The 12,082-nt window shown below is 37.2% G+C and overlaps 1 protein-coding gene across 2 annotated transcripts in view; it reads right to left on the bottom strand.

Annotated features, from left to right (window-relative positions):
• LOC136875595 (GRB10-interacting GYF protein 2) overlaps positions 1 to 12,082 on the bottom strand; it is a 171,146-nt gene that overhangs the window by 90,308 nt on the left and 68,756 nt on the right. For both annotated transcript variants that reach the window (XM_067149137.2, XM_067149138.2), the window contains exons 3-4: positions 10,161 to 10,299; positions 3,771 to 3,885 (exon numbers count right to left, since the gene is read on the bottom strand). In XM_067149137.2, coding sequence (XP_067005238.2) covers positions 3,771 to 3,885; positions 10,161 to 10,299 — 254 coding nt within the window. The remainder of the gene's footprint in view (positions 1 to 3,770; positions 3,886 to 10,160; positions 10,300 to 12,082) is intronic.

Below are 12,082 nucleotides of genomic sequence, written 5' to 3'. Positions count from 1 at the left end.
GCGATCGTGAATCACGATAGACATAATTCCTGTTAGAAAAATGATAATAGCTTATTATTAGACGATGCCTACATTTAATTTTAGGATGTAACATGGTCATACATATCAAATGACATGATGACACTGATTATTTTTTATTTATCGAAATATATTTAAAATAGCCGATAAGAGTTCAGCATTTGGAAATTCGCTTACACTGTTGACGTTACAATTTTTTAGTATAATCAAAGAAAGATTATTGACAAGAACATTATGAATTTGGTATAAAGGAAAATAATCATTTTTTAAATATTTTCAAGAGCTTAGGGACTTTAAATAAGCACATTTTTCTTTTATTTACTAAAGCTTAGGGACTTTTATTTTAACGAATGTCAATTTACTTATTTATGAATTTATTTACATTTCAACTTTCAAGATACTTCAATTTCAATGAATATCCAAGAAGATTGTTATCTAATGTCACTGATATTTACGTCTTATGAAGTTATGCAAACTTTTCTTTGTTCTTATGATGCGGATAACATAATTATTTAGCAGGAAGACTGATCGAGTCCAATCAAACAATTTTGATTTATATTTCGGAAAAGGGAAGACGACTGATGTTAATGAATGTTATTTTTCTATAATAATTCATGATCATGAATAAATCAGGAATTTATACAATTAAGTTAGTATTATTGCAATTTATTTACATAATTATAGCAGATAAGTTTACACTGAACGTTTACGAAAATATTTCTTGAATGATTGGATTTGGACGATGACTTTACATTGATATTTACGAATGAATGATTGCTGGTAGATAATACAAAAAGAAATGCGGGTCTCCCAGTTGACCTCGCGTTAAAAATACACTTTACTGATGCATGTTAATTATCCCTGAGTGGTCTCGCATGACAATTCTGAAAGTATTTTGACGGTTATATTGAAACGTGGATGGAGATATCTGCGTTAGTCGAAACTTACTTCGCATAGTGAGTTATTCATTCTCAGGTTTGTGGAAACAAATATATCAATTGACACTTAGCATCATTTTCTTTAATGCATTGATCCATTCAATTGATCCGAAGACGAGACAGTCGGAGGAGGGGAGACAGCTGGAGCATTTGTTTGGTCGCCCGACATGGTGCAAGAAAATGATTTCCCCGACGGATGGTGCAGTAATGATAAGGCAATTAATAGCTACGGTGGAAAACTTTCAGAATTCTGTGAAGTCGCGAATTTCTACATCGTGAACGGTTACTGGGAGGGGGACAGAGAAGGCAAAATGACCTATATTACTGAACAAGGGGGGGAGTGTTATTGACATAGTAATGAGTTTGGAAGACTTGCTAGAGAACATCGTGGAGGACTGGACTGAATCTCACAATGATCCGGTAAGGGTTAGATTGGCAAGAAGAGAAGAAAGTAAAGAGGAAGGCAGGGAAAGTCCTGTAGAGTGGGGTAGTGGTTTTACTAAATATTATATGGAGAGAGAACTAAAAATGAGAGCTAGACGCACTTATGGATAAAGAGATACAATTAATTAGAATTGGTTGGGAAAGGGCACTGGAGGAAAATAATGCAGAGTGCTGGAGTTAATAGAATATCCTATAAGGAGAGTGGCACGTATCCACTTGACCTTTGCATGCGGGGCTTTATGGAGCCTTTTTAAATTTATTTTCCTTTGAAATTTGAAAATTTGTTTAGTCACACAGACTGAAGACTATTGCACTGAACAAGTCGACAGAAAGTTGCTACTGTCTAAACTAACTCTCAAGATGCCAGTTATAATGATCTTGAATTCGTCCTAACAAAAGTAGCCTCAATTTCATCCAATGAGTCTGAAACAGGGCTACTTCATCAGTCCCTGGCAGACAAAAGATACTAACTGTACCGGGCGGTACACCTCCACGCCACTAGTATAACATCTAACTCAGCGTGTGAATATGTAGCAGGGGGCGGGAAGCGCCTCGTTCTTCAGTCAGCAGATCTTCAACAAGGTAATGGCCTTTTAACATCTTTATTTCTTGCTAGCTCAGCAGTTTAACTCTCGGGGAAGGTCCGAAACCTTTAATATGTCACCTACCACTTTTAAAATGTAAATTCCTCTTCTGTCTATGTAAAAACTGCAAATCTCTAACTGTAAAGCGGGGATAGATATTGCTTTTCCCATTCGAGCTCCCCTTCATTTTGAAATTGAGGTGACTACGTTTTCATAACCGTTTCTACGCTTCCTTAATGTATTAAATTTTTCTCATACGGGTCACCTCCCTAGCTTGGGATTAGCCCCTGTGTATTGGCCTAGAGCCATTTAGGTTTTAAAAAGTGTATTTGGAGTGTAAGTTCACGCCTCCAGTCCTCTCTGTACTTTGGGCCAGTAACTTAACCTGATGTTTTATTTTCATTGCGAAGGCCCTGTAGGTTGGGTATTAAATACCCCTGTTTCTTTGTGTGCCTTGAGGGCAGATAGAAGTGAAATTCATTGTGGCCTTTGATAGGCTTGAACTTTGAGAGCGGGTCTGCTCTTTCCTAAATTTGATTTCTGTGTGCCTCTAGGAGGCTTAACATTGTAATTTGGAGCAAGTGCTCCTTGGCACTAACAAGGTTTTCTGCCCCTTTGTTAAATTTTGTACCTTGGTAAAGTTGGGCTAATAGCTCAAGGATTGTGATTTTGGGGCTCGAAGCCCAAATCTTGTAACGAACTGTAATTTGTAATTTCTTAATTTGTTGATCTGCTACTTGGTACCTGTTATACTTTGTTATTGATTAATTTTGAAAAGAAAATATAACCTTTGTTAAAGTTTTAAATTAACTTTAATTTTGTAGTCGAGACCTATTCCAGCCTGCACCTTCTTTCACCTCTGCTGTTCCACAGATACCTCGGAACACTTAACAATTAAAGGTAAGACAAAAGATACCAACAATTAAAGGTAGAAAATAAGAATTTGTTAAATGGAGAATGACAGTCTTGCTGTTCTATAATAAAAGGAAAATGATTCTGATATAGAAAGAATATCACATTGCTTTAAAAAGGTATTTTAACAGTATATGGGATGCCATGCTGGATCCTAAATGGGACAATTCTTCTCGTTTATACACCACCGAGTAGCACATTCCACCGACACACAATTTACAGGATGTAAATTTTGCTTTCCCTGAAAGATGAACAAGTCTGGATAAGTCTTCTACAACCCCTCAATTATGGAACTGTTAAATGTATAGAGGAAAAACCATCCAGAGAGAGGAAGGGAGGACGGGGGGGGGGGGGGGGGGGATGAACAAGTTGATTAGACTTCCACGTATCATAAGAAGATTAAGTAGACCCAAAATCATTACCCCACTATCAAAAGACATAGAAACAAAAGATTCATGATTTGTGTAGCTGCTGTTCACCTGTAGAAATTAAATTGGCTCCAAGTTATATACACGTCTGGATAAATGCATTTCAACTTTCTTACAATTTTTGTATCTAAAACAGCAATAGATAACATTTAAGTTAATCACCTTATACAAGTAAGTATGTTGTACATCGAACAATCCTCGGTATACTTTCTTCCAAGATATGAACAAACTTATTTCCTCTTCCTACAAAATTAATAAGATACTACTGTACTCTGATATTTCCATCTCAGTAAGAGTCCAAATTATTAATATTTCCACTTCTATAGTTACCGTAGATGAAACATGTACTAGTGGCTTATTTAAATCTCTGCAATGTACCAGAGAAAGAAGTTGTGAAAACGTTTGTATCACTTTCACCTCATAAACACAATATCACCATGACTCACTTGCAGACAACGGGCTATCACCTCATCTTCCTCTTCTCGAGCACGTTGCCGCTCTAACTCCTCTCGTTCAATGCGCTCAGCAAGCTGCTTGGCAACACGAGCATCTATCTCCTCTCTGAAAATACCAGATCCCTCGCATAAGCTCATAGCCATTGTTTTTTAAAAAATATTCCTAGATTTTGAAAAATATTAAAACACTGCCTATACTAAAGAGAGCTGAAACACAATCAGAAGTAATTTAGATGATGATCATGATGATGATGATGATGATAGTGATTGAAGGGGCCTAACATGTAAGGTAATTGGCCCAGAAGTAAGTTAGAAAAGTCATATGAAGGAAAATGTATATTATTGTACCACTTATGAAATGTGATCATTGCTGCAACTCTTGAGGTATTAGACTAACTTTTAATAACAAAGTCAACAGTTTTGAAAGTGTGATCTCAGGAAGTTCTAAACACTGGCTTTGGTAAACAAGGAATAGACAGTAGGCCTCGTATTCCCAAGATTATTGAGCCAATCCAGGGCAAATTAGATGCAGTTCGTCTGTGAAGTCCATTGTTCTCCACACTGCAACTATCGGCACGAAAGAATTTCTAGTCTGCTAGTTCTTCATGAAGGTGCAGTTACTGTACTATGAAAATACAATGGCTGAAATACAAGCTTATGCCAGAGTTTATCAATGTTCACCCATTCTGTTCATGGACATTCAAATCGTTCTTTCATTATTCCTGGTAATAGTGAGTATTCTTAGTGCATTAATTTTAAATGCTGAAACTTTGAATTTATAATGACATGGTTGCAACAGCTTTAAATGAAAGTCACCCCTTTAATAATTCAGAAACTATCATTTGAATATTAAGTACGTGAAAATGGTGTCTAAAGTACAAAATGGGGTAAATTATGGGCCATTACAGAAGGCAATTGAGGAGACTATTCCATCCACTGAACTACACAGCAACATATTAATGAATCAGTGAAGTTAGGGACAAAAAACAATGCAGACTATTACCATTTGAAAGACTGTACATTGCAGAGGGAAGGAGCACACTGCATCTAAAGTTAGGCAAGGAAACATTACTGTAAATACTTTGTCACAAATGAGAATGTTCAACATTTTTCACGAGAATCATGAAGAGGGGAAGAATGGATACACTGACGAAATTCAGCACATATGCAAAGAACATTTTACGGAATGGTCTTAATCTATATCAGTTTGTACAAGCAATATTTTTCTTGGAAAGAAACTTAAAAATATTTCAACAGATTTAAATTCCAGATGTCACGTCAATTTAATAGATATGCAATCTAATCAAGATTATAACTTTACATAATATGATCTCATGAAAATTGCAGACAGGGTCATTCCAATACGAAGGGGCAGAAAAAGCAGTATATCCACTTTTAGACATCTTTCCTATGTTTCGAATGCCAAGTACACTCCCCGAAATAGGAGTTGGTTATCGTAAAGTACCTGGGGAAAAAAATGCAAAAAGAAGTCCAACAAATCAGCACAATACGGAGTCCAGCTCCATAACTAAATGGTTAGCTTGCTAGCCTTTGGTCACAGGGGTCCCGGGTTCGACTCCCGGCACGGGGACTAGGTGTATGTGCCGTCCATCACCATTTCATCCTCATGATGAGCAGGTTGCCAACGGGTGTCAAATAAAGAAGACCTGCACCAGGCCTCTCCGGAGACCACATGCCATTATTATATTATAGCAGAATATGAGCAATGTGGTAGCAGTAACAAGTTACACTGGAGAGACTTATGCTGTCTAAATATGTTTTAGTTAGTCAAAAGGTAGTGAAATATCAGTTGTAAGTAACACATAATGTATTCCACTTTGAAGTAAGTATATTACACAACGTAACCAAAAAAAATGTGTACACGCAATTTCTTCGAAGTCAACAGAATTGAATGTCGGATTGGTGTTACTAAACTGGAACAGGTAGATCATTTCCAGTCCTTAGGATGTGTGTTCTCTCACGATGGTAGAACAGTAACTAAAGCTAATGCAATGAGCTCACAGTTGCGATCAACAATATTCTGTAAGAAAGAAGTCAGCTTCCGGACTGAACTAACTTTACATCGGTCTGTTTTCAGACCAACTTTGCTTTACAGGTGCGAAAGCTGGATGGATGAGGACATCTTATAAATTAGAAGTAACAGACATTAAAGTAGCATGAATGATTGCTGGCACAAACAGGTGGGAACAATGGCAGGAAGGTACTCAGATTGAGGAGATAAAGGCTAAGTTAGGAATGAACCAGATGGATGAAGCTGTACGCATAAACCAGCTTCGGTGGTGGGGTCATGTGAGGTGAATGGAGAACGATAGGTTACCTAGGAGAATAATGGACTGTTATGGAGGGTAAGAGAAGTAGAGGGAGACCAAGACGACAATGGTTAGACTCAGTTTCTAGAGATTTAAAGATAAGAGGTATAGAACTAAATGAGGCCACAGCACTAGGTGCAAATAGAGGATTGTGGCGACATTTAGTAAATTCACAGAGGCTTGCAGACTGAATGCTGAAAGGCATAACGGTCTATATTGATTATGTATGTACGTATGTATTTGTTTGAGTTTATTGTAAAACACATGCTGAACATGAATACGAAAGTTTTTTCAAACGTCTATAATGTTTAATTTTTTTATATTTTAACGGTTTTTGAAACATTGTCAATTTACCACTTTTCTGGCAATTGTAGTTGTTCAAGGTGATCATCACTAGATCACTCTAATGTGATGCTCCAACATCCAGAAGTTTTAAATTGTCAGCAGACATGTTTTGTTGTTATGGTTTGTTCAGGCGGGTGCGACAGTCGCATAGATCCTACTCTTCCGAGGGCCCGCTCAGACTGAGTAACTTTACCCTCCGACCGCCGTGCGCCACTGTTGTACCTCACGTCACTACACCGAACTTCACATGACAAATACGGGAGCTCCTATTGGTAGAAACATCTCCCGATTGCTATTAGTCGATTTTGAGTTGAGAATTCCCGGTCAATCGGGCCGTTTATCGCTCTCCTAGTTTGTAATTATGTATTTTGAACTTGCCAACCCGTTTTTAATTTCAATTTCACTATATGCGCATATGTTATTGATAACAATAGCATGCGTACCATACATGTCACGTTATGGCCTTTCGGCTGAAATATATTCGTAATTATTGCTTTGATGACCACATGTGAGACCAGTCTACTTTGTCATCTTTGTTTATCTTCTTGTTTATTTTCGTTATCATGCTCTGCGGGTGTTTTTCAGTGAAATTCTGAGTGGAATTTGTTTGAAGAAGTAGAAGATATTTGAGGTAAGAATTCATTATTATTATTATTATTATTATTATTATTATTATTATTATTATTTTATTAACCTCCTGAGGCCGGAATATGAAATGCATATCACACCAATGTAAATGAAATTCCAATTAATATAACACCAACTTTTCGGCCTACTCAATGTTATATTTAGTTTAATGTTTAAAATAACTTTTTGCGGGATATTTGATTCTATTTTTAAACAGTGTCCTCTTAAAAGAACGAGGCCACAGGAGGTTATGTAAGTTATTAAGTTGATGATTGATAGCTGTTTCTGTTCCCAAAAATATCTTTTTCTAAAGTTTTCTTGCGTGGTGGTTGTTATTAGTAACGTGTACTTATTTATGTCACGTTATGGCCTTTTGGCTGAAATAAATTCTTAATTTATTAAATTCAGTTGATGTAATATATTATTTCTGATATGCCACTATCGTTTTGATGGTATTTAATTTAGCAGTAAAAATATAAACTGTTGACAGTGCTCTTAATTATTTTCTTCTATTTCTTTTTATTCCTTAGACAATGCATGGAAAGTGCCAAATTTGTGGGATATACACCAACAGCGAAGAGTTCCGGCAGCAGGGAATCTTATTTTATTTCACCATTTCCCTGTTCCTAGACATGATATTTGCAAAGAGTGGCTAGACACTGTGGGAATCCAAAAGTTGCGGCAGCTTTCTTCAAAGCAGCTGAAGAACCACACTATCTGTTTGAGACATTTTCGCTGCTCCAGCTAACCAGGACCTCTACCAAAGATACTGTCCCAGATAAAAGTAAGTAATTATTATCATTATTAATATTATTAATGGTCACAGTAATGTGACCTATCAAATTTTTCTGTTGTTCATTTCAAATTGCTCTCTGGAGGTAATTATGGTAAATTCAATAATGGCAGACGAGGTTGAACCTCGCTTCTCATAATGAAAGTCACTAATGCCCATCTTGCCTTATCTAGTAAGTTGAAATTTGTTCATCTCTTAGAGGCAGAGTGTAGCTGAAATTCTGAACACTTGATGGTACCTTTTTAAATTTTTGTCCACGTTCCTTTCAGCGTGTAGGGTTCTACATTTGGAGTCAGTGAATGTCAAATTTGCAATAATAGTAAGATTTTCTTCATTAATTTCAACTGAACATTAACAGAGCAAAATCAGTCCTTTAATATCCCTCAATACAGTCAAGTGCTTAACGAATTTAGGTGGACAACGTGCTCAATGTAATTTTATCCTGTTATTCTTACCTTAAAAACTGTAGGAGGACCATAATAACTATAGATATTTATAAATGAATGATGATTGCATTCACTGTAATAGGGGAGAAAAAAATTCATATCTTAGCAAATTTTTATTTATTTATTTATTTTTTTTTTTTTTCCAAATAGATGTGCCTCGACATAAGTCGAGTATTTAGTCTGGACGTCGGTCAGGTCCTTTAGCTGCTACGAGTTTTGCTGCTGCTCCCACTGCCTCCACTCCTGTTACCGGTACTGCTGCTACTTCAACCACAGTTACTATCACTTGTAGTATTGCTGTTTCTACTACTACAGCCAATAGTGATACTGTTGAACCCTTACCAAAATGCTTAATTCCTTTTCATTTCCTACAGGCATTGGCACGCCTTTCTTCAAAGTGTTAAAATCTCGAGTCAGAACTGTGTGTAGGCTAGCGATCAAATAGTTTGGTCTCTCATTTTTAATGAAGTTTCTTTGCTAGACTTCATTACAATGTGAGTTTGGTTTAAATTGGCGGGTACAAAAGACTATGGACACCTAGGATGTACCAACAGATTTGCTGTCATGCCACCAGGCGAGTTGGTCGTGCGGTTAGGAGCGCGCAGCTATGAGCTCGCATCCGCGAGATAGTGGGTTCGAACCCCATTATCGGCAGCCCTGAAGATGGTTCTCCGTGGTTTCCCATGTTCACAGCAGGCAAATGCTGGGGGTGTACCTTAATTAAGACCACGGCCGCTTCCTTCCCATTCCTAGGCCTTTCCTGTCCCATCATCGCCATAAGACCTATCTGTGTTCGTGCAATGTAAAGCAACTAGCAAAAAGCTGATCATGCCTTGGTGACTTAACCCCGTTTATTATCATACCACTGTCCACCGTCCATCTCACAACACTATCGAGGTCACCCTGCAGCCGCTCACAATCTTGTAACTTATTTATTACTCTGTACAGAATAACATCTGCAAACAGCCTTATCTCTGATTCCACTTCTTCACACATATCATCGATATATATAAGAAAACATAAAGGTCCAATAATACTGCCTTGAGGAATTCCCCTCTTAATTATTACTGGGTCAGATAAAGCTTCGCCTACTCTAATTCTCTGAGTCCTATTTTCTAGAAATATAGCCACCCATTCATTCACTATTTTTTCTAGTCCAATTGGAGATCTCAACTGGCTAAGAAGTACTTAGAAGCACTCCGTAAGTACAATGATCTTCAGGACCATACATTTTTAATGTATGGATGTTGCGTAAATACTTTGCATTCGAAGTCCCTCTACCCACACCTTTCTTTACTCAGTGTAACAATTAAACTGAAGCTACCGGGCGAGTTGGCCGTGCGAGTAGAAGCCCACGGCTGTGATCTTGCATCCGGGAGATAGTGGGTTCAAATCCCACTGTCGGCAGACCTGAAGATGGTTTTCCGTGGTTACCCATTTCCACACCAGGCAAATGCTGGGGCTGTACCTTAATTAAAGCCATGGCAGCTTCCTTCCAACTCCTAGGCCTTTCCTATCCCATTGTCGCCATAAGACCTATCTGTGTCGGTGCAACGTAAAGCCCCTAGCAAAAAAACTAACGCTGACCTACAACCCTTGGCTCACAAAAAATAACTGGAATATTAAACTTGTTCACAGAAGTCAGTTTCCAGACCTAAATGAAGTAATGATGTAACAGTTAAATTGACAAATTTTCTCGCAGCGATTGTTCACGCACAAAAATGTTGATCACTTTACCAAATGGAGAGTTTGAAATTATTTTAGATCCAATGAAATTGCTGAAGCAACCATTCTACACAATGTATCATATAGAAAATATTGAATAAAGAACTTAACTTACTGTTGCAACACCATACGATGATACATTGCTTGGAGTGCTATCGCCTCTTCTTCTTCCTTCTTCTGCTCATCCAGAGCACATGGAAAATCTTCCCGCACCTGTGCATTCCGAGTCTTATTGCCTGTGTAATGCTGCTCGACTGAAATAGAAAAAGCTTTTATTTTTACTGCAACATTTAACTTTCAAGTAAAACGTATTTTTGAGCAAGATTGTAACTTATTTACTTCTGAGTTTAGAATGGGCACACATAGTTAACAAAAATCCAGGCTAATTTATTTAAAAAGTCTCATTAGATTAAAACATGTACGGATTTAATATCAAAGAAAAATCATACACATCACAACCATAAATGAATAAGAAGAATATATATATGTATATATATTTTTTTTTTTTGACATATTAATATTCATTATTTCCAGCACAATTTAGTAGAAAGGCCTCATACAGTAGGAACAATGGTGGTCGTGCAACGTCCCTGTAGCTTTCCAGCCGAGTGGTTACCCCATATTACAACTTCCTGTTGGTGGCTCATTATACACTCCAGACATGCAAACAATTATTAATTATATTGTTATAATAATGCTGTTTGGTATCAAAATGATAACATATATACAGCAACTAACAAAGTTTCCATATTTAGACTTGGTTTAAGCTTCATTTCTTTAAAAATATATATGTAACATATTTCCATACTTTAGATACAAAATACTACAGGAATAAACCATTTACTATTATGGACCAAATTTGCACTACTTTTAAATAAGTAACTAGTTTAAGAAAAACTGTTACAGGTGTTAGAAAATTTGGGAACTGTCACTGGAAGGGTTGAGTTTAGGATAATAATTCAGGTTACGTTCGAGATGTTCTTGAGGCTTTATAGAGGATTTAGAAAGTTGCTAAAAACAAACTATTCTCAAAAGTGCATGAAAATTAATGTTTTATTCAACTTTTCTCTTGTTACGGGTGTTACAAGTAACCTTATATATGAATTATTTTACAGTTCCAATACAAAATGCAACAAGAAAACAGAACTCAGAATTAGAGTAGGTGAAGCATTAGGCCTATCTGATCCTGTAATCATTAAGAGGGGAATTCCTCAAGGCAGTATTATCAGACTTATGTTTTCTTATATGTATGATACTAGCTGATGTACCCGTGCTTCGCTATGGAATTCTACATTGTATACAGAATTCAAGGTTAGGTAGTGTATACCTTGTGAGCAAGATTATATTATATTGCATAGCTCTTAACATTACCCTAGAAACGCGACGGGGAAGTCACCAAACATATTTTCTCATATTAAGACTGGGTTAGGGAATTTGCATTGTAATGGTAGGCCTGCTTGCCTACCATCAGTCACAATCAGGTTGGGGAGTTTTCATTATAATGGCAGACACTCACTCTCCACCTCCTTTTTACATCCTCAGAAAGACTGTCTTAGTAGTTTTCCCAAGTGAAATTAACACAGGCCATTACAACGACGTCAGTAGGAATGGCGCGATTAAAAGCAATGCTTCTGTATGAAATACTCGATTGCACGAAAAACAATGTATTTTCTCACTTTTAATGAACAGTACTACGCTGCCGATCTAACAGTCCAAAGTTCCAGAGCTGGAATGACCAAGCCGCAGACAGACGTGATCTGTGAACACTCATCGTCTTTTATTGGCGGGGAGGAGAGGGGGGGGTCAAATAGTGGAGAGTCCCAGGGCAAATCTATGCCCTTTTACTAATCTGTTTCATAGGACTACCAGATGAGTCGGAAAATCTCATTTCACTACACTGGCAGCGAAAAAATCTGACTTGGAGGCAAATTTTTTCTCCAAGCCAGAGGAGAAAACCCCTCTTCACTGCTAATTTGGAATAAAATGAATGTAGAATTTAATAAAAGTGAAGAGGAAGACGCTTTTCTTAAGAAACGG

This window comes from Anabrus simplex, chromosome 6 (assembly GCF_040414725.1).
Source record: "Anabrus simplex isolate iqAnaSimp1 chromosome 6, ASM4041472v1, whole genome shotgun sequence".
NCBI classification, from domain to species: domain Eukaryota; kingdom Metazoa; phylum Arthropoda; class Insecta; order Orthoptera; family Tettigoniidae; genus Anabrus; species Anabrus simplex.
Note: the sequence above shows the minus strand (reverse complement) of the source record. Positions and strands in the feature narration are given on the sequence as shown.